This window comes from Tachysurus vachellii, chromosome 1 (genome assembly GCF_030014155.1).
Source record: "Tachysurus vachellii isolate PV-2020 chromosome 1, HZAU_Pvac_v1, whole genome shotgun sequence".
Taxonomy (NCBI): Eukaryota; Metazoa; Chordata; class Actinopteri; order Siluriformes; family Bagridae; genus Tachysurus; species Tachysurus vachellii.
Window position 1 is genome coordinate 22,310,960 of NC_083460.1, and position 24,642 is coordinate 22,335,601.

The following is a 24,642-nucleotide window of genomic DNA, read 5'->3' on the forward strand; positions in this document are numbered from 1 at the left end:
TAAGATCTTTGTGAACCATGGCTTCAGCGCTTGAATGAAAAAAAATGGCAAGAAAATTCTATAAACAGTTGATCTTTATAAGGAGTTAATATGAATCACTTCCTTCATGGCAGGTGTGAGATACTCACTTTTTGAGCACTGTCACAACCCCCATTACAAACTAACCAACCAACCAGATTATTGTGACCAAATAAAATACCTGACATGATTATTTAGCTTGTTTTACTATGATAATTGGCATTAAGCTGCACTGACATCACCTAATGCATGCAAGGAAACACAATCCTGAACCAATTCCAGTAGAAGACCATTTACTGCTTTGACCAGTGCTTTCCCAGTACTTGTGATTGAGCACAAACTTAAATAGTTTAAAAAGTAAATGTATGTAATTCCTATGCAAGTATAAGTTATTCTGTTGGGCAAGTTTTTGATCTAGGAAGAAATCAGAAAGTTTACATTTTACATTTAAGGCATTTGGCAGATGCCCTTATCAAGAGTGACTTTAAAGTGCTTTAAAGTCTTTAGCAATAAGTACTGTATATTCTGATGCTGGTTCACTAGGATACAACCTAAGAATTCCATCAATCTAAAAACTCTGTCAGGAGGCACCTATTTGCCAGTAAAGACAAGAGTCTTAATGGGGGTCTACCTTCATTAGAAGTAGTGCTCAGTCGAACAGTGCTAGAGGATTGGAGGTAGTGATAAAAGCTTTGAGATAGTTGGGGTCTGGTCCGTTTTTGCAAGCGTCTTATGCAGACAGCTACAATAAAGGAAGTTTGTGGATGGACTGCAGCAGTGGGGTGTTGTGGGAGAACTTAGGCAGGTTGAAAACAACTCATGCAGCTGCATCTTTCTTGATCAGGTTGAATGATGGTCAGATGTAAACCTGCCCAGCTGCAGTAGTCCTCAAAATGACAATGGACTAAACAAGCACCTGAGCAACCAGTGTGACTAGAAATGAAGAAACACTTTCAAAAGATGTAAAAGAGGAATCTGCATTTATCCATGATTACCTCCAGGTTGCGTGCAGTCATTTGAAGGTGAGATCAGCGAGTTGTCCAGGAAGATCCTGACACAGGAAAGAATCACCTGGAATGAACAGCAGTCCAGTTTGTTTTATATTGGTCTAAATTCTGACAAATGAATTCAGTCAAGGTCAATTTTTTAATCAGTGGTTTGATAACTGCTAGGGTTTAAAAGATATACTGTAGGTACATGGACCTAAGGGAGGAGTATCACAGGATTAAATTATTCTGGTAATATTTGTTCCAGAAAACAGCTAGATCCAGTGTAGATCCAAACTTTAAAAAGAAAATCAGTGAGATTAATTCAGACTGTTAGATGGAACTAAAGGCTTCGATTTGCACTCATGTGGTATTATTATTGATCTCTAGGTATTAAACTGACACTTTTCTATCAATGCTCTGAATTTTCAGTCCAATGCTATAATTTTTCTCATATCATGCTACTACATACTATTAGTTACTACATACTATTTGTTCTTCTGTGGTGGTCTACTTCTTAGCAATCTTTCCTACTGTATTCTACTGAGAAATTAGGATTATTGAAGTTGTTTTTGATTAGGGTGGAGAGTTATGTCGTTCTAAGATCCTTTCTATAGTTACAGAGGCTCTTCTACCATGAAATCTTGAACATCACCTGTTTATTTGGATGTTATTTCCATTCTAACGTTAAACGGTGCTTATTTTTGTCAATTTATTTTTAATAAAAAATTTTATTTTTTAACTGGGTCTCCATTATCTAGAGTTAAGCAAAATAAGCTTGCAATTTGTCAGCATGATTATTAAAGTCTTACTGCCTTTTATACTAAAACAAATAGATTTCAATGCAAATCTTCAAATTCCTTTAGAAATTCAGAATATGGCCCTGGGGATGTTAACGTGTGTTAATGTTAACTAGCCTTTTATATGGTTTCATAAATTTGTCAAACAAAGTGAATTAAATTCTAATAACGTGTAGTTTCATTCAAGTGTAAAGCTAAAGTATGTAATATTTAGCAGTCCTAGCTTTAGCCTATTTGTCTGCTGTTCCTCATTGGGTCTTAATTATTCCTCTTAGAAGACTATAAGGAATAAGAGCAGCTAGCTTCTCAAGTGAGATTTACATTTCATTATAAGTCTTAACATCCATAAACCCCACATTGTTTTAAAAAAAACACACCCACGTGTTTGTTGAGCGTTCCGTCTAGTGCCTTCTTGGAGGCTTTAGGCGTTTAGGTGGGGTAGAGTCATGGCTCTGTGCAGGACACTCAAGTTCATACATACCATGGAAGGTGCTTCGAGCCTCTTAAACCCAGTGAAAATCGTAACGAATCGAAAAATCGAATCGTAACACTAAAGCGTACAAAGACATTCAATACCGTTGTGTGAACCGGTGTATATCTACAAACATTTAATTTACACACCAACAGAAATGGCGCACAAATGCAGTTCAGGGATTTATGTAAAAGACTTGGCCACAGGGTTTTCTGGTGTATCTACCTGGTGTGAAGTCTGTAGTGTGAATGTTATTAATGTGCTTAGTTTACAATGAGCTATTACTCAATTGTCTAAAATGTGTCGAGGTGCTGTTTTATAGAATGAACAGATTTATTGTGTGTGTGCGTGTGTGAGAAAAGTTTTATCCCTTTTCAAATGATATTAACCTAATAGAAATATATTGCATCCTGCACACAGAATAAAGGAAAAAAGAGGTTAATCTAAAAGCATGCTAATTTAAGCAAACTATCTAGTTGATGGTTCATCTAATCTGAAATAAATCATTGGATACCAAGAAAAAAAACCTTTGGAGGACACTGACCCTCATTAAAATGAGATAATAATCTTAGTGATCAGTTGGTCATTAATTACACACTAAGCCAGTTTAATTTATTTGTCCCACCACCTCTTCATTCTTCACAAGATAAGAGGAAGATATTGAACAGGCAGTGAGACACAAAAACAACTATATTTTAACTGTAGAGAACTTGTGTATCTGTAGCGTGATACTTTCTCTGTATAACGTGTTAATATCTGGAGGTAAATTAACTGTTATCATCATGTTCAAGCTGTACAGATTACAAAATTGTTTTCACCCACAGCAAAGTTTATACAGAATGGTGTGAAAGACTAAAAACACCAAGTTAAAGACAGTTCTGAGGGTGGAAACAGCTTACTGATGAGAGAGATCAGAGGAAAATGAGCAGATTGGTGCAGGCCATAAGGAAGTCTATACTAGTCTATATAGTCTGTATAGCATTGTACAAAACATCAATCCTTGAGGTGGATGAGCTAAAAGAGAGACCTAGCTGAAGATCAGGGGGGAGAAAAAAATCACTTTTGAATGGACTTCTTCCAGCCTTCAGCTGTCCAGTTTGGGCGAATTTATGCTCCTGATTGTTAACCTCAAGGTTTGATGTGTGTTCTGAGATTCTTTTCTTCTCAGCAGGGTTGTACAGAACAATTATTTGAGTTTCTATAGACTTCCTGTCAACTCAACCCAGTCTGATCATTCTCCTCTGAACTTCTCAAGGTGTTTCAGCCAGCAGATCCTATTCTCACGAAACCATTCTTTAACACAGTTTACCATAGAGTCCACACATCTCTGAAACTTTACCAGAGCAATAAAGACCTTTCTTTCAGAAATATTTAAACCATTCTGTGCTCTGAAGAGCTGGGAGAGGGGAAGACTATCCAAAGTCTGCAGAAATTAATCAGTCAGAATAACTTTGTATTGATTTGCATTTAATAAACATCATGCTATCATGCAATGTATGTAAAAAAAACAAAAACAAAAACAAAACCACAAAATTTATATCCTGTGATGACCACCTCCTGCTTCAGCACACAAACACAAACTGATAACCAAATATGGAACGTATATAAAGTAGTTTAAAACAATTGGATTTTAATTCGATTTTCAAATGATTTCAAAGCTTTTGAAAGGATTCAAACACCACAGGTGAGGCTTTGTGTGAAAAATTATTAAGCATCGCATATGCCGCAGTTCCAGTTTACCACTAGAATTTTTGCATGTATGATGTGGAAAGATGATGAGGATGAGTTTTAGCCTCAGCAGTGCTGATCAGTGAAGTATAAATCTCACATCAGCGCTTTGTACATCAGCGACTGAATTTTAAACAGATGGAGGAAAAATGGCCTCAAGACAATCATTCAGATATAAGATCATAATGTTTGAAAGTCTGAATGGCATGTGCTCGGAGGGAGAAAACTCAATCATTTAGTCACGATCAACAACAACAAAAAAAAAACGAGTAAAACTAGTCCAAATTATTTGAGTTTCATTACATACTAAAAGAACGGGACATCAGTTGTGTATGAGAATTTGTTTGAGTCAGTGTTTTACTGCACGCAGTACGTCTGCTTCCCATCAGCAATGTTTAGTGTGACGATTAAAGCTCGCGGGTCCTTCTTGTTTTTACAGACTGTTATTCGCCCGGGCAGTTCGTCACCTGAATATGGAAAAGAGAAGTTTAGATTATTGGAACTGATGATCAAGACTAAAGACTTTACATATCAAATACCAATCAATATAAAGTTCTGACTATGTTAAATACAAAGTAAACATTAAATCACACAGCATATTGAATAAAAAGGTTGTCCAGTTGAAAGATGGATTTTATTTCATCAGAGAATATAACAGAAAAAGAAAAGCTCTGCACTGTGCTCTACCTTTACACACTGTAATACACCATGACACTCCCTGACTGTTCCTGTAAATCATTTTATCCATTACTGATTTCAGAAGTAGAGCAAAACACCAAAAATAGAAAATAAAGCCATTTGATCAACGGCACCAAATATTATAGTATATGCAGAGCAGCAGCACTGCAACCATCAAACACGCAACTCACGAAGAGGGAAGAATGTTAAAAAATGATTTCTGGCTCAGGATCACTGAAGAGCCTGTCGGCTCCAGATGGAGAAGGAGGAGCTTCACAGTTCAGAGAGAGAGAGAGAGAGAGAGGGAGAGAGAGAGAGGGAGAGAGAGAGAGAGAGAACATTGATGATGAAAACAGATAATCACTTTGATTAAGTTCATGTTCCACCGCTGGGGGTAAATGAATGTTTACTCATTTAGCAAACAAGCAAATTACTATTACAGTAGATAGAGAGAGAGAGAGAGAGAGAGAGAGAGAGAGAGGGAGAGAGAGAGGGAGAAAGAGATGAAGAGGAATAAAGAGAGGGAGAGAGAGAGGAAGAAGAAAGAAAGAAAGACTTTGGGAATTTGGGGGAGCATGGGGAATGTGTGTGTGTGTGTCTGTGAGAGAGAGAGACAAAGAGAGAAAAATGGGGACATTGGGGAATGTCACAGTAAATGTCACAGTCCACAGCAGCAGCATTGCCCTCGTTCAGTTATCCAGCGTGGGAAAACGTGACGTGTTTAACAGTTTACTCTTCATCCCATTTTAGTGAAGAAAATTCAAACTTATTCACCAGCTTATGATTATTAAAGCACAGTTAACACTTTGCTTTCTCATCAGGCTAAATGATCAGCTCATCGTCACATTATATTGTTACACAACTGATGCCACGATAACATGTCAGAGAACACGTGAGGTGCGTAAGTACAGCCCGAGCCTTTATCCTTCTGCTGACCAGAACATCAGAAGCATAAAAAAAGTCTTAAAGGAGGATTTAAAGGAAACTTTAGGCCTCCCATAAGCAGCATCTCATTAAACAAAGTAATTCTGGAGGATCTTAAAGCTCTCTCTCTGAGCTGGACGTTGCCCATGCATGGAATTGAAAGAAGGAAGGAAAAAAAACGGAGTCATCCATCATGACGTTATTTGCATTAAACACATAAAAAGCCAACCAAGAGCGACAGAAGCCATAATGAGAAACGAGGAGCTATAAAACACTCCTGTTTTTTAACACACACACACGCACGAACACAATTCAGTGTAAATGGAACACTATATTAATTCGTACAAATTTCCTGATTTTAAGTGGAATAACCCTGAATATTGTCAGTTTTCCTAAATGCCACCTTTGCCCCTGTTCCCTATACACTCTGTAGGACGCTTTGTTAATACACACCCCACTGTTTGTGTGATCTACTGTCACATAAATGCAGATGTACCATACCTGCAGGAGAAGTACACTAAACTGAAACCATTACTGAGCATCCAATACCTGAACTAAACAGACTGTGGTTCACTCCAAGACACATGGATTCTTGAGAGAACGCTTTATGTGTGTATGTGTGTGTGTGTGTGTGTGTGTGTGTGTGTGTGTGTGTGTGTGTGTGGGTGGGTGGGTGTGTTTTATTTATATCTCACTTTATAAACAGCCTGCTCTTACTCCCCACCCACATATCACCCCTCACATCCCTTCATCCATTTTTTTCTCCCCTCCTTTCATCCAAGTTCAGCTTCCTGAAACACCTCAAGGACCTGTGAGCATCTGCATCACAAAAGAACGACCTCTGCTAAGAAGTGGAGCCAGGATGGATGCACAGACTAATCGATTAATACATTCACTGTGAGGTCACCCAGTGTTTGGGGGGTGGGGGGGGTGTATTAGGTGTACAAGTCTTATCACTTTGAGATCACTTTTACTCCTCACACACTGACTCACTCAAACACTGACTCACACATACTGAACACTCACACACTCACACACACACTGACTCACACATACACTCACACACTGACTCACTCACACACACTGACTCACTCACACTCACACACATACTGACTCACTCACACACACACACATACTGAATCACTCACACACATATACTGACTCACTCACACACACACTGACTCACTCACACACACACACTGACTCACTCACACACACACACTGACTCACTCACACACACTGACTCACTCACACACACACTGACTCACTCACACACACACTGACTCACTGGTGTGGTTCGAACGAACTCCCCCTCGCTGCCAAAGGTCCAGAATTTAAGTCGTTTTTTTTTCATGTGATTATTGTCATAATTGTTTTAATCAATGCTTCTGAGAAATATTCTGGGTTGCTGTTTCAAATTAATATGATACATTATTGTATCTGGATGTGGCATGCGAGTTGCTCTTTACATGGGAAACAAGAAACAGCACGCGCCACCCCACGTTCAGCTGAACTCAATCAGAGCGCGCGACTTCGTGTTAAATAGGTTGTAAAATAAAATAAATAAGTTGTGAAATTTAAACGGGTTTCTCTGAACTGAGACCCGTTTAAATTTCACAACTTATTTATTTTGCTTAAGAGTTATGAAAACAGCATTTAAACATACTTATTATGGGTCACAGAATATCGTCTGACGGTAATACAATATCTACAAGGAGCTACGTGAGACAATTGAGGATGACTTCAACCAGATCTACAAGCATCATCAGGATGGCTGCTCAGGTCGATGTTGAGCCTACCAATCAACCACATGTTGCTGGACACAGAGAGAAAATGTACCTGCTGAAACTGTGAAGGATTACTATAGTCGCAACATGGCTATACCTTTCCTAGACCATGTCATCTTGGAGTTTGAATCCAGATTCAGTCCTCTATCTGTAACTGCATCAAGGCTCCTGGGTCTAATTCCGTCTATACAGTGCAACTCAGGTGTGACAGTGGACATTTCTGAAGTAGTCCAACTTTACCAAGATGACTTACTTTCACCAGAGCTGATTGACCAGGAACTGAAACGCTGGATACTGAAGTGGCAAAACAAGCCATCAGAACAAAGGCCAACTTCATGTGCTGAGGTAATCAAACAATGTGATGCGCTGATCTACAAAAACATCTTCAAGCTTCTCAAAATAGCTTGTACTCTGCCAGTCACCTCATGTGAATGTGAACGGTCGGCCAGCACTCTCCGGAGACTGAACACATTCATGTGTAGCAGCATGGGAGATGACCGCTTGTCATCCCTGGCCCTCATGCATACACACTATGACATGGCAGTCAACCTGGATGAAGCTGTGAACATATTCTCCAAATTGCACCCAAGAAAATTGGAACTGACCACTGTACCAAATCCATAAGTGTCAAGACAAATACAGCAACAAGCAAAGAGGCATTGACAGAGTCAAGAAATGATGATGAAAATAATTATTATTAATACTTCAGTAAAGTTCATTAAATCTATTCTGTTGTTAGTGTGGTCTTTAAACTTATGAACTGTGTATGGACTGACAAAGGTGGTACATGAGGAAGCAATTTGACAACAATGAAGTAAATAATTTAGGCGCATCAAAAAGCGTGCTCGTTAAGATACCAGCAGACAAGCTAATCCAGCACAAATTAGTGCATAAAAGGTCACCAAAATGAAGTATTTGAACCTCATAATTAAATACAAAAGGAGGAGGAAAAACTGCAAAAAGGTCCACTTTTTGAAAAAAGACCCCCCCTTTCAATAGGCTGGCTACAGACCTGCACTCTGACTCACACACACACACTCTGACTCACACACACACTCTGACTTACACACACACACACACACACACTCTGACTCACACACTCACACACACACTCTGACTCAAACACACACACTCTGACTCACACACACACACACACACACACACACACACACTCTGACTCACACACACACACACTGACTCACACACACACACACACTCTGACTCACACACACACACACACACACACACACACACTCTGACTCACACACACAGACACACACACTCTGACTCACACACACACACTGACTCTCACACACACACTCTGACTCACAGGTAACTTCATATACAGAATCCACAACTACAAAAAATTGAGTAGTTGATTACTTTCTAGTTTGACTAGAGAAAAAAAAGCCCTGTAACCTGCTAATGGAACTCAGAGCATTCTAGGAAATTCTTCAAGCCAAATAAATTTCTGGGTTTCTCTGAGCCCCTGGAGAGAACTTTTCACGTTTTAATGATCCATGCAAATAAACCAAAGCATGACGAATGACGGTGATTTAACTGATTGAGCTTCAAGAGTGAGTTTTTTCCAGCCAGGGAATTTTCTCACAGGATGTTTGTCTGCGTCTGTTAAGTATATTAAATCACGTTGGCTCTTTTCTCATTAGAGCTCTGAAGTGTACTTCTCAGGAGTACAGGAGTCATTCTTCACTAATAATGGCTTCTTACTGGGGTCACAGCAGCAGGGATGATCCCACCATGGAGGAGTGGACTCAGTCGATATAAGGGTATTATCCCTTTTCACAATTATAATATCATGTGGATTTCCATTTCCTCATGGTGTAGGTTCTCTACAGATAATTTTTTTTCATTTATGGCATTTTGGCAGATGTCTTTAACACGAGTGACTTACATTTTTATCTCGTTTTTTTATACAACTGAGCAGTTGAGTGTTAAGGCCCTCCTCAAGGGCCCAGCAAATGCAGCTTGGTGGACCTGGGATTTGAACTCACAACCTCCCGACCAGCAATCCAACACCTTAACCACTAAGCTACCAAATACCCATTTGATCATTTGTGCATTAGTGGTACTGGATCTATGATTGACTTTTGCACTTTAATGGGATTTGGATGCTCTTACCGTTTCCTGTCAAATCTAGACTTGTGACCTATCAAATGTTCTGTACTAAATGTCCAGTTATAGACTAAAATACTGTTGCAAGCACTATCTATATCTAAAATAAGTTTATTTTCTACATGCACTAACAACAGACTTAAGAAAGTAGATTTTTATTTTGGTGAAACAAAAGGCTGCTGATTTGGAAAATCAATGCAGGTGTGATACAAAATCGATATAAACAACCATCAGGCTTATCAAACTAACATTGACCTGCGATAATGGAATGGATGCCTTTAATAATGAGAAACAGAAGTGACGCATCCCTCACTAAAGTTTTTGGTCTTGAGGTAAAAGTGAGTCTGTAGGAAAAATGGAACTGCAACATACAAGACGCCTTTGGGTTGACTTTGAGAAATTTCTTGTGAAGTGTACTCACATGGGGATTGTGGTGTGTGTGTGTGTGTGTGTATGTGTGAGAGACCTAGTAAGAGCTGTAAAAAAATCCCAGCTAGTGCTGTTAAAATCCTATCGGTGTGTAAACAGTGTGGGATGGGAGACGAGGGGATGCTAGAGCTACTGGAGTGAAGTTAACTGAGGAGTTTGTGATTGAGTGCACGTTCTTCTTCAACCTTCACTTTTAGCCATCACGCACACACACACTCTCACACTCACTCACTCACTTCCCATACAGTTCCTCTGACTGCCAGTGTGTGTTTCTCTCTCTCTCTCTCTCTCTCTGTGTGTTTGTCTGTGTGTGTGAGAAAGAAACTTCTGTTTCAAATATCAGCTGATATGAGAACGTTTACACTCTCCAATACCCTGTGTTTTCCTTACATTTATATGAATCATCCATGAGGTGAGGAGAATCACGTTCTACATCTCAGTCACCTTGCTGTAGAAACTAAAGCGACAGCCTGGGAAGATAAGGCCGTCATGACGCTTGGCTGTTTTATCTTTCGTCCAGGAATACGCAGTAACATCCAACTGCAACACGACCTCTTTATCCAGCACCGTTATCGCCGCAGAGTCAAAACAAACATGGACGACCGAGCGGAATTTTTATCGCAGGCCAAAAATCGTTAATAATCCGGGAGTGGAACGTCATCCGTCTGCACATCAGATGACATTTTCCCGATTCCTATTACGATAAGACAGACTTCTCATCAGTCAGGACAGTTGGCTGAGGGGAACATGTGCGCACACATATATACACACACACACACACACACACACACACACACACCTGTCTCAATGCACAAACTTCTTCTTAACCAAGCTTGTTCCTCTCAAAGTGACCCACTATAAACAAGATTGTGCTACGCTAAGCTACAAATAAAATAAAAATGGGTGTAAAGGGATACGCTAAGCTAATTAAAAGAATACACTAGGCTAATTAAACAAAGCAACAAAAAACAAAGCTTTACAAAGTACAAAGTCATGTCAGAAGCTAACCAAAGACACCACTAGGGAATAAAGTAATAAGTATTAAGTACACTTAGGGTGCTATTAAAAAGTGGAGTCATCTGATTGACTACTAGATATGTTAGCGACTTAAATATAAGCAATTATAAAATTATGTCATGTTATTTTATATGATTTTAAAATGGGCTGCCATGTGGTGTTTATAGCAACACATTAAGTAAATGACAATATCTACAACCTGCTTGTTATTAGCATATTTTCTAATTATATATACAGAACACGTTAAAGCATGTGATAGAAGTATCAGGTTAAATAAGTTAGCGTGTCAGTTAGCTAGGTTAGCATAAATTGCACAGTGTTGTAACATTAATATCCATTAATATACCTGTGTGCGGGAACCACTTGAAGGAGACAGGATTCATTGTCAAATGTTCAAATTATGAGATTCAGTGTATGATTCTGTGGCCCAAGCCTTTGACCCATCGAGAGCTGTCGAGTATTTCTGCAGAACAAGATCCACTCAAAAGAGATGGAAATTTGGATAAAAGACAAATGCAGCCGATCGTGACCGGTATGTCTTTTATATTTTTGTTTGTGGCCATGTTTCCATTTATAGAGCTGGTGTTTCTTGTTCTTAGTTTCTTTAGGTTCGGTTTAATTCAGCTTGAATCTATTCATTTTCACAAATATCAAACAAATGACAAATGTCCCTGTCTGATCTCAAAATACAGGCACTGTTGATGTCTGATCAGACCTTCCTCTGAGGATCAGAATCATCACACACCCACTTCTATATTTTCTGGAACTTTATTTGTATTATTTGTTTTATTATAGTACTGCTTCTACTTAATAATACTTTTAACTACTTTTTCTCTCTTTTTATGCCCTTTGAATTGAATCTTTTTAAGTTCAATTTTCCATCTTTAGCATCCATCCCATCTCTATTACCAAAGCAAGCAACACCAGGGCAGATTGTTCAAACTCAATTTTAAAAAGTATTTGCCCCCTGCTGATTTCCTCTATGATTGCATTTTGTCACAGTAAATGGTTACAGGTTAAAAAAAAAAAAAAAAAGAAAAGAAAAGAAAAGAAAAGAAAATGAAAACATGAAAAAGCAAAACTTTACATTAAAATTATTCTAGGAAAAAAGGTTATGCAGCATCTACTGTACAGTACTTCAGCCAAGTGAAAAACGAATGAATGAAATGTATATTCATTTTATATTTATATGTATATATATTTTGTGTTTTTGCATTTTCTTTTATTGTTAATTTTGAAGATCTACACCATTAAGTCTGACAAATATGCAAAAAAAAAGAGATGAGATTAGAGATGGGGCAAATACTTTTTCAGATCACTGCAATTTGTGTGTAAATGTGTTTGCATATGTTATAAACAATTATGTTTCTGTTTAACAAACCTGATTGGACGGGGATTGGATTCTCCAGAAAGAAGACTGTCTGCTTCCAGTGAGTCTTAGTGCACTGAGGAGATGTGGAGAACATCACCTGGAACCAGAGAGAATAATGAATAATGAAAACAGTTTCAGATTCTGTTAAAAAGTAATTCAGATTCTGATTTTAAAAAAAAACTGATTCAGATTCTGATAAAAAATTATTCAGAATCTAATAAAAAGTGATTCAGAATCTGATAAACCCAGTTTCAGATTCTGATAAAAACTGATTCAAATTCTGCTAAAAAGTGATTCAGATTCTGATAAAAAGTGATTCAGATTCTGATAAATCCAGTTTCAATATCTGATAAAAAATGGATTCATATTCTGATAAAAACTGATTCAAATTCTGATGAAAACTAGTTTCTGTATCTGATAAAAATTTATTCAGATTCTGATATAATCAGTTTCGGTTTCTGATAAAAAATGATTCAGATTCTGATAAAACCAGTTTTAGTATCGGATCATTTATTCAGATTCTGATAAAAAGTGATTTAGATTCTGATAACAACAGTTTCAGATTCTGATAAATACTGATTCAGATTCTGTTATAACCAGTTTCGGTTTCTGATAAAAAGTGATTAAGATTTTGATAAAAAAAAAAAATAACTGTTTCAGATTGTGATTAAAAACTGATTTAGAGTCTAATATAACCAGTTTCCGTCTCTGATAAAAAGTGATTCATATTAATATAAAAAACAGTTTCAGATTCTGATAACTGATTCTGGTCCTGACTATTTCTGATACTAATAATGAATTTAATTAAAAAATGTCCAATTCTTATAAAAAAAGATTACAATCAGACAGGAGCTCTGACTGAGGTTCAGACTGTGGGTTTATATTGGCGCTGTACAGAAGATAAATTGTGCTGTTATTTAACAAAAACGTCAAGGTGGTAAATGTATCATATCACAACGACATGGATGATTACTATACTGTGTTGTGAATGTGTTGTGTCTTGAATGCTGTTTTTATTTCTGTTCTGTGTGGTTGATGGAGAAGCACGGATGCTGAGTGTGAGAAAAGAAAAACAGCTCGGGTGTGACAGGAAAGCATGAGAATGTAATTGTAATTAGTTTGCTGTTAAAGCAAACTCACCTTGTTCGTGCAGGCTCTGTCAAAAAAAATATCAAAATAGCCCACCACAGCCTGGAGAGGGAGAGGGAGAGAGGGAGAGAGAGAGAGAGAGAGAGAGAGAGAGAAATTACAAAAGAAAAAAGTAAATACGTTGCTTTTAAGTCCCTAAAAAATAACTAAGTTGATATCATATTGTATTTACTGTACATGACATTTTGTGCTGAATATTATGTAAAAAAAATTTTTTTACTATCGAAAAACCTTTTTCTTTTATAATTCTATTCTGGATATGTGATTAAGTCCACTCGTCTCATCACCTATTCTCCTCTTCCTGCTCTGCCTCTCATTGATTGTGTTCTTTGTGTCTGCATGCATGTGTGTGTGGTGTTGTCAGCTGTGTCAGGATTAAAAGCTATTAGTTCTGCTTCACTGCAATGGTCCCTGTGTGTGTGTGTGTGTGTGTGTGTGTGTGAGAGAGAGAGAGATTGATAGAGTCACTTTTTTCTCACAGGAAAGGATCAGTGTGTGCCTTCAGTCTGCTGCTACACAAATATATGTAAATATACATTCATGTGGTACGAATACCTACAGTTTTGTAAGTATGCATGAGTATAGTTAATATGGATAATAGCTGCATGTGTGCATCAAACATTACACACACACAAACACGCCCATACACACCTGACAAGGAAAGTGGAAGAATATCATTTTTGTACATTTGTGAGTGAACTGCACATTCTTTTCCATTTTATCCAATTTTGCTCCATGTGCAGTTTCCATATACAGGCATAAAAAGAGCTGAAATTCCCAGGATGAAAGTGTGACCTGCTTTAGCTCGAGCGTCCCAGTAGTCTTTGCTGGAGGCTGTACATATCATCACGCAAACACACATGTTATTTTAGTCCTTGTAATTGTACCGGTATGCGAAAACAAATTCCAGGGTAGAACACCGGTAACAATATGGTCCGTTTTCAGCTAAACTGTCCCAGGAGGCATACACGATTACACACACACACTTTTGTAATTATGACATTGTGAGGACATGAGTTTATGGCCACTCCCTCATGCCCTGTAGATAATTAAAAATTTGTGAATTAACTCTAGCTCCATGAACACAGGGTGAAACAAAGCTAACTAAAATGTTTACATATTTACATATTTCAAATTTGTACACTTCCACTTAAATGAGAGAAACTGTTTCTAATGCAAAGAAGCAGCAGCTTTTGAGATTCCCTGAAGAACCTTTAAGTGCTGGGATACTGAACTATTTTAATGTCAAAGCCGCAAAGACCTTAGACAAGAAATTGTTATGAAATAACAATACAATAATAATTATCTTCAGTTCTTTAATACTTGAGATACTTGAGATCTGTCCCGTGTCAAAATGAACCCTAACCCATTTCTACCACATAAGTTTACCACAGTTTGCATACACACAGATTAGTTACATGTGTATGCGTTCACATTAAAGGTTCAACAATACATGGAAACATCATAAATGCTTACAGTTTACTTCTGTAGTTTATTTCAAACTACTAAATGTGTCGTAAAATGGACATCGATTTTATGTGGCAGACAATAGTTTAGTCAAAACATGCAACAATTTAATCTCAATACATATTTTAAGTGATTTCCGACATAGCTATGATGTTCATAGTAGCTATGACATTTGACATTTGTTATTATCATCATTATTATTAAATTGTTATTATTATTATGATCAGTATATTATTATTACATTATTATTTTACTAATATATTATTATTACTATTCTTCTTCTTATTATTATTAATTCATTAATTTTCTACCGATTATCCGAACTTCTCGAGTCACGGGGCGCCTGTGCCTATCTCAGGCGTCATCGGGCATCAAGGCAGGATTCACCCTGGACGGAGTGCCAACCCATCGCAGGGCACACACACACTCTCATTCACTCACGCAATCACACACTACGGACAATTTTCCAGAGATGCCAATCAACCTACCATGCATGTCTTTGGACTGGGGGAGGAAACCGGAGTACCCGGAGGAAACCCCCGAGGCACAGGGAGAACATGCAAACTCCACACACACAAGGCGGAAGCGGGAATCAAACCCCCAACCCTGGAGGTGTGAGGCGAACGTGCTAACCACTAAGCCACCGTGCCCCCCTTCTTCTTATTATTATTATTATTATTATTATTATTATTAGTAGTAGTAGTAGTAGTAGTATAGTATTATATTATTATCATTATTATTTTTATTATTAATAAGATTCTTATTCTTATTATTATATTAACAGTATATTATTATTATTGTTATTATTATTATTATTGGCAGTCACGTGCGTATAAAACTCAACAAAGACCAGTGGAATCCGAGCACAGAAATGAAAAAGTGCGCGAGAAGAAGGAAAAAAAAAGGACACGTGCGCTTATGTATTATTCTCATTAAAAGTGTCCGGCCTTCAGAGGCGGCGACACGTCGAGGATAAGCAATGAGCGCGCGCTGTCGTGCCCAACCCAGGAGCAACACGACAAGCGGTGGGAAAATTAATAATTATCATCATGGCTAACGGCGACCGGGGAGCAATTCATCATCGCGCTCTTTCCCGGTGCTATCGTGGCGGAGCAGCGCGTGCTGCAGCCAGATACAATTATGCGGCGCGAGCTGCAGAGGAGGGCGGGCAAACGGGGATAATGCGCTTCTGATGGGCTTTATTTGTGCGTGAGAGCGGTCACGCTCGGCCTCACCTCTCTCTCTCACACTCTCTCTCTCTGTGCGCATTTTATGAACACACACGCACACGCGCGCGCGCACACACACACACACTCTCCGTTACGTTCCGCCGCATTGGTAGCGAACAAACAAGGTTTAATTCGAGAGGAAGAACACTTACACGCGCTGGCACCGGCGCGCACATTCACGTGCCAAATAATAAACACAATGCGGACACAATGACCGGTTTCCAACACGCCCCACAGCCCCGTACCCGCTTCTCTCTGTCTCTCTCTCTCTCTCTTTCTGTGTGTGTGTGCATTACCCCTTGTCTTTTTGTTTTTCTTTGTACTCCCTCTATCTCTATCCCTTCCCCAACTCGTTTCCTCTTTTATTTCCTTTTTTTTTCTTCTGCTTCCGATTCTGCTCGGTCTTCCAAATAAATTCGCGTTTTCATTTGTCGTTTTAAAGCATAATATATTTTACAACCGTTTTTTCATGCATTCCGTACATTATTTCTCCTTTTGTTCTTCTATTTTGTCATTCACACGTTCTCTCTCTCTCTCTCTCTCTCTCTCTCTCTCTCTCACACACACATTCTCCCACTCTCTCTCACACACACACACACACACTCTCCCTCTCTCTCACACACACACACACTCTCCCTCTGCTCCCCCCACCCCTCTCTCTCTCCCTCGCGTGTGGTTAATGAAAACCCAGTGTTTATTATTATGATCCGTATAAATGGCCCCATAAGAGAAGTATCTCTTACATTGCGAAGTGTGTGTGCGTGCGCGTGTGTCAGCATGTGTGTGTGTGCGCGCGCGCGTGTGAGAGAGAGCACGCTTCCCGTTGACCGACACTCCGGAGCACGGCGAGTGTTATTTGTCTTCGGTCGGCGCGAGCGCTGCTGTGCTGTTCATTTAATGCAAGGTTAGGCAGCCTGATGTGATGAATGGAGTGTCGGTGAAGGAATAAAAGCAGGCGCTCCATCATCAGGGGAGGTTTTTTCCAGTCTTTTCTTTAAAAAAAAAAAAAAAAAGGGGTCGTTATTGGGTCTCATTTATTGCTACTTGAAACTGTACCAAATTATGCTGAATATCTATCTGAGCCTTTACAGGAAACACACAGCCTTTATGGATACTAGACTGGTTCTGGTGCTGGGGTTCTGAGTGTAAAAGTTCTGCACATGTGCACATACTGTACGCAATGTGGCCAAAAGTTTGTGCACCCCGACCATCGTGCCAATACGTAGACCTTCCTCAAAATTCCCCAAAATGTTGGGGCATTGTTCCCTTCACTAGAACTATGAGACCCAAACCCTGTTCCAGCATGACAATGTGTTAATGATGGTGTGTTAAGAACACAAGTGTCCTGATAGCTTACACATTGCAGAAACAGTGTGTACAGTGTTACTGTTTATAAAAGAAAATGAATGTTAAAATGAAATTTACCCTTTGTTTTTGATTTCAAAATCTGTACATACAATTTAAGTTATTAAAATGTATTAATTTAAATCGAGTATAGTGTCCTTTGAGTAAGGATTCTCTATGATCATTTTTTTTTTGCAATCCATTCTTCATTTTAGTATAAACTCCAAGTAAAACGTTGGATATTATCAGCTATTTAGTCCAATAGTTTCTTTTAACCCAAAGAAACAGACACAGAAACAGAAACAAATTTTTACAAACTCTGTTTCATCTGGTGTAAGACTGCAAAAGTGGGGAAAGAGATAACAGTGTATTGATTAATCTATAAAACTGAGACCAGCATGTTACAGATGCAGATGCGTGACTGCACCGGAATGGGAACGAAAAGAAAAATTTGTCTGTTTAATGCACATGAACATGCACACACACCCACAAAAGTTTAGTTAATAAAGTAACTGTGAAGTGAATTACCTTAGTCACCTGGCAGAGTGGGTAGGACTGGGGTCATCTATCAATCATTCAGGTGTCACCTGACCCATCTCAGCCAATCAAAGGCCTCATCCATCTCCTCTTCCCTTAATTAATCTTCACTCTTGACAACCTTGATTACGGTGTGTTTGTAAGTTACTCACGGTGCAGTACGAGTTTGCTGTTATCTTCAGGGTAAAATCAGCACTAAACTCCAGCTCAGAGAGAGTGACAGCATTACAGTCCAATGTCTGGGGAAAACACACACACACACACACACACACACACACACACACAATTTAATATTGAATGACATCTAATCTTTGGGTCCTATAATGTGTGTGTGTAAGATGAGTTATTGGCACCCCTACTTGCCCCTGGGGGGTGTCGTGTGTGTTTATAATAATTTCAAACGTCTGACACATTTAGTATTTACTGCTGTAATTCCACATTCACTAAAGAGACCAAGTGACCTTTGAGCAATGAGGGAAAAGTTTTTTAGTGTGGAATGTAACGTGTTTGAAGTCGTCGATCGGGATCGATTTTTAGATAGAGGACAGTAATAGTATGTGATGTAAAACGCATAAAAAGGAATGTAATCAATGCCATAACTGCTTAAAAATTCTTAACATTCTTTGGATTTAATCCCTTTCCAGCTTTCCGCATCCCCCGTGTACAGTTACGCACACAGGTATTTAGATATTAATTTTAATGCTAAACATGAAAATGCATGAATTCCGGTCTGCATGAAGAAATGAACTGAAAGAATCAGCATCTGTAGCCGGTGCACCTGAATAACAGTGGACTCTGAGATAACCGTTTCGGGGTTCAAAACCTCGACCACGGCTTCGGGAATCACTGCCTTCTTCATGCAGGACATCTTAAAGCCGTACACGTCGTCCCAGTACGCGATACGATCCTGGTGTTTCTCAGAGTCGCTCACAGCTGCTAGGCTAATGGTGCATAGGTCAGGATAAACTGAAAAAAGCACAAGACAGAAGAAACAACAGGAGTTATACGAAATGTTTTGGGAACAATTATTTCATTTCACCATCACTTGAACGTTACGTTTCTAACTTTCAGCCTTTAACTGCAGTGCATTCTGGGTAATACAGACAGCTACTCAACAGTCAGGAATCCGTCTGAATGCTTGAACGTTAAAATAACCTCCAGTATCATTCACATATCTTCCTTGAGGTCTGGGGAAGAGCCTTCAACCTTAAAAATATTTATTAAGAACACCCAACAGAGGGTTTAGCATTGAGGACAGAAGTTTCTTCTGTGTTTCTAAAGATGGTAAATATTTCCTAGCGTATAATAAAAAAAAAAAAAATAAAAAAAAAAAACAGCTTCTGGCTAGACAAAAGCTGAATTAAGCTGGTCGTAAATGCTTGGTGTACATTCATCAGTTTTAATGCGTTTTTTGGTCATAAGAATAGCGCTTAGAGCTAAACGCCGTTCCTGCTGCGGAAGCTACGTTTGCTACATGCTAATGGTAGATTTACTAATGAAGGCTGAGGTCTCTCTCTCTCTCTCTCTCTCTCTCTCTCCATTCACTCAGATTATAACCATCATGTAACTGCTGACAGACTGCACTGACTGGTTTGCAAATAAAAAACACGGCTTGGAAAAATGAATTAAAAAAAGTAATAAAATAATGTTAGATAAAAATGAATACAATGTGATTCTAGTGAATTAATGAAGTGGGTCAAAATGTAAAATAAAACCTGCACAACAGTAAGAAATTTTTAATAAGGCAATTATGATGTTATAAGAGGAAAAACGGTGCGGCTGCATAAATACACGTCGATTGAAAAAAGAATTAACAGCAGATGCGTTAGAAAGCAGACAGGATATATAAATGAATCAGTCATGTGAGTGCGGTGACCGTGTCTCTCAGAGAAGATAGAGCCGACGGGTTTTAACGGCTCACGGCGTTTTCTACACAAGATCTAGAGTATAATGTGAACAATACAAACATGGCTCTCTGTTAGTTTTTCCCCCTTTCTCATCACTCGAAGGAAAATAACTACATCACACACGCACTTCGGTGACGTGGGAATGCTGAGCAGGTAACAGGACGTCCCACTGCAAGCGTGCGAGTGAGAGAGAGAGGGAGAGAGAGAGAGAGAAAGAGGACGCATTCCAAAGATTCATCGCTTTGACATCATTGTCCTTCTCGAGCCGGTGCTCATGGCCCGTTTATCACCTCACGCTCGGCCATGAAGAGGTGCAGCGGAAAGTGCCTTCATCATGGAGGAAGGATGAAAAAGAGAGAGAGAGAGAGAGAGAGAGAGGTTAAAGATGAAATTTGAAGGAGGGGGTTTAATACTATAAAGGAGAGCAGTAAAAGAGAAAGGAAAGGAAAAAAAAGAGAAAGGTTTTTATTCTTCTTCCACATGTGTGTTTATTCCTCCCCATCGCTCCCTACCTCCATCCCATCTCCACCTTCATAACCTACTCCACCCTTTAACGTGCACCCTTTAACGCATTTAACGTGCGTCTGCGTAGGTTGCTGCATTGACGCCGTCCTCCAACCTACAGGTGATTATTATTTCTGTTCAGATCAGCAGTGTCTGTTTTTCTCTCGCTCGTGATCCCAAAACACCAACTGAGCTTTGGATCTAAATTAGTATTAAAGTATCGATATGTGTAATTTCCTTGTGTGCTAAAAACAAATTCATAAATAAAACATAATAGTGCCATAGTCTGATGTAGGAAGAGGAAATAAAAATAAATAAATAGTGGAAACAATTCAATTAGCGAGACACATTTATTTGGGCCCAAGCACCCAGACTCAGGGAGCCGTACATTTACAGACCTGCTAGAACTGTTGCTGAAAGCAATCGCAGGGAAAAATATTTTTAAAAATGGATTCAAGAGTTATCTGTAGTATCACTCAGGATGTGTGTGTGTTGACTACGAGGAATAAGGGATAAGAAGCAGGGTGCCATCACTGGCCTGTGGTGGATACCTTAAGTCTCAAAATGATGTGAGACAAATATAGTAAACAAAATGAACACACGAGAAGCATAAACAATGGCAGTTAGATGATGAGCCTCACATCCTGTTTGGTGTCTTCCCTGTTAGATTTGTTGGCTCGTTACGGGGAAACTTGGCTGAATTTGGTGTTGATTGCACATAAATTGTAAAAGGAGCATCAATCAAAATATTTGGTGTTTGACCAAATCAAAGTCCAAGGATGGCCAGATTTTACATTTTGGACACACGGTTCAAAGGTTATGACTACAAAAGTACTACAAAAATTGACCCAATAGTGGTGCATGTTCTTTAGATACTCCGGAGTCAGTGGACCAAATTTCACACATTTTTATCAAACGCTTCTATGGGCTCTGACACAACTAGCCAGAAACAAACAGTGTTCTGAAACAGCTTCAGTGCTTGGCTCCTAACAGAAAAGCACACTAGGTATATAATACAGAAATACATACTAGGGAATAAAATACTAAGAACCTGGAATCAAAGGAAGTAAAAAGTGTCGGTATGGGAAACTGAAAAAAGGAATAATGTCCGCAGGAGTAAGAACTGTGGTCAGGGTTAGAAAGAATAACGTTGATCAGAAGGGCAAGCTGGGCCGAAGAATTGCTAGACACTGAGAAGACAACCAGCATCATTAGAAAGTTCTGCTTATGTGATCATGTGACTGCATGTGGCACAAAAGTTCCAGTTTGGAGGATTAGAAACCCCTCATAGAGGAGAAATCATACCAGTGGAGCTTTTCTCTCACAAACACTTTCATTTTTCTTACAGAAATGTCAACATCGAGAGCAGCAATCCTCTCTCTCTCTCTCTCTCTCTCTCTCTCTCCCCAACACCCCCTTCACCACCCCACTCGACCACTATCAGGAGCAATGACCCTGTCTCTTTTTCTCCCCATTCTCACTGAAGCAGTAAAGATCAGGCAGTGGAACTGCTGCTCTACTGCCACTCACAAATCACACACACACACACATAGCTGCATATGCTGTATATGACTACTATCCCCTCCAAATGAATGTCCATACAGCTGAGCGGCACACAGAAAATATCCTTAATCTAACATACAAAAAAAGACATTAATAGGGGACAGGGGCATAAGGGACAGGGGCTTTACATACCTTTTATTAAGAACCTAGTCTGTGGAGAAGACGGAAGTTTTAACAAGACAACAACCTCAAACCGAGACGATCTCTAGAACTGAATCATACTGAGCATTTACCCAAGTCCCAGAGGGAGCCTTAAATCCTCGAGGAACTAAAAATGATTTCTCAAGAGGGACGACACAAAATTGAACCACAATGCAGATAAAAAGCTAATTAGGTTTTCATGTAGCTCTCTCAAGGCTGGAGCGGTCAACAACGGCTTTGTAAAGGAGCAGTAATCTGGATCAGCTGTGGGGATCAATTGTTGAATTTTTTTAAGAGTTATATATGCACTGGAGGTTAAATACCAACAGTGTCTGAAGACCTATTTCCCCCACTGATTAAGAGAAAAGTGAAAATCAAGAAGAAAGAAAGATAGAGAGCATAGTGTGTACTGTGATTAATGTCTGTGTACGGTGTGAATCACTTCAGCGCTGCTACATCAATCTGTGACTTTGTTTATTAATCCAACATGAAGCCATTTTTAATCTCAAAACTCAGTCTTTGCTGAAACTACAGTATAGCATTCACTCTACAGTCTGATTTCACACACACACACGGCTCACCTGAACCTCTCTCTGCGAGGTATCGTTCCCTGGCGAAGATCACCGAATCCAGCATGGACTCAAAAAGCAGGAAATATCCCTGTTGAGAAAAACAGGATTTTTCCATCACACTGCAGAGACTAAGCACAATCACAACTACACTTGAAACCGACACCATGACAAACGTCAGCTACTGACTATAAAATATCAAGGTTTCGATTTAGAAATAATTTTACAGCTCTCTGTACAAAGAAAGAAATATTATTTTATTAAATCATGCAGGATTTCCTTTATCTCCAAATAATAATAGTGCCTCCAAAGGATTTTTCAATAATTAGTCAACGTTGAACGAGGATTAAGGACCTTAATTTGTTATATTGTTTATATATATATATATATATATATATATATATATATAATGTCAGAAATATACTGATGTTAAGCTGCACAGTTGAACAAAAGTTTTTTCATTTATTTTTTATTTTATTTTTTTGTTTTGCTGAGTCAGCATTAGAGTTATCATAGAGTTAGGACGACGTTTGCAGGAGTTTCGTCGGTTTTTGTGTAGCTTCTGAAATATTTAATATTGCTTCTACAGTACTAGGAGGTTACAGCATCAATGGGAAATGTTTGAGGGTGAAACCAAATAAGTATTTGTTAGGGAAAAGTTTTAATTCAAAGCTTTATGAAATCCAAATCAAACAAACACTAAATAAATAAATAAAAAAAAATATATTTTTTTATAGCCTTGTTTATTCAGGTGGGGGAAAAAATACCACGTGTCCAATGATATGGGTATAAACAAAGCACACATAGAATAGAATAAAATAGAATAGAATAGAATATTAATGTTTTTATCAGCCAGCAACCACCAGCAGCACAAATTCACCCTTTACAGATTTATCACCCATGTTCCTACATACATGATTACCCAGCGTCCTCTCTGCCCCCCTCTGACCCCTGGTTGACCCCGGTTCAGCTTCAGGAGACACCATGTTCCTCCTGTTACTCCATATCTGCTGAAACAGTAATTTAGTCACTGGCTTTGTTCTGAAGAGATAAAACGGTGGACAATTCTTTCCCAATTCTTTCTTTCCCACAATCCCCGTCTCCTTCCTACAGCTGTTGTTCCAAACACTTGTATTTGTTCGGTTATAAGAATAAACCCAGAATTATTGGCACCCACGGTACATTAGCTTCATCTTACATACAAACGATTTAAATTGATTTGAAGAGAACTGAAGAAAATCGTGTCGAATTGAATTGTGTAAGCGATGCGTTCCACTGGACTTTATCTTGTCTACATCTTGAGTCAGCTGGCCATCACTGTAACGAGGCATCTTTCTTTATGAGAAATAAATAAATATCTATCTATAAAGCATGTATGCATGTGTGTATCTCACTCTTGCTCATTTATGCAGGTCTGGGGGTTTTGTGTGTGTGTATGTGTGTGTCCTTGCGCTCACTTTCCCTGGGTCGCTTTTTAACAGACTCAGCGTTGGACTGATGGCTAACGCTTCTCCGCCGTGTAATTTAGAACCCAATTTCACACGCGGCTGATTCCTCTGCAGTGAGAGAGCGAGAAAGAGATGGAGAGAGGAAGAGAGACAGAAGGAAGGAAGATCCCACAAAGCAGAGGAGTGACACATCCCAAGGTACTGAAGGCCTTGGAGAGGAGACTCGTTTAATTATTAATTACTAAAACAAGGTGTGATCTCCACCTGGTATTGCTAAGGGGTAAATACAGAGCCGGTGGAGCGGATCGCAATAATCACACACGTTATTGACTCAGCTCAACTCCACACACACAAACACATTCACACACACACACATCACATGCTGCTCTGCATGTAAACACTTTCACATGGCTCCTCTGCCAGATTGGCACGCTCGTTAT

General features: G+C 39.0%; 1 protein-coding gene across 2 annotated transcripts in view; it reads right to left on the bottom strand.

The window, feature by feature from the left end:
- Positions 1-3,726: 3,726 nt before the first annotated feature.
- The window catches only part of prmt3 (protein arginine methyltransferase 3), a 47,756-nt gene continuing 26,840 nt past the window's right edge, over positions 3,727-24,642 (bottom strand). For both annotated transcript variants that reach the window (XM_060877330.1, XM_060877338.1), the window contains exons 11-16: positions 22,767-22,845; positions 18,849-19,036; positions 18,223-18,309; positions 13,485-13,535; positions 12,354-12,441; positions 3,727-4,471 (exon numbers count right to left, since the gene is read on the bottom strand). In XM_060877330.1, coding sequence (XP_060733313.1) covers positions 4,362-4,471; positions 12,354-12,441; positions 13,485-13,535; positions 18,223-18,309; positions 18,849-19,036; positions 22,767-22,845 — 603 coding nt within the window. In that variant the 3' untranslated portion in view covers positions 3,727-4,361. The remainder of the gene's footprint in view (positions 4,472-12,353; positions 12,442-13,484; positions 13,536-18,222; positions 18,310-18,848; positions 19,037-22,766; positions 22,846-24,642) is intronic.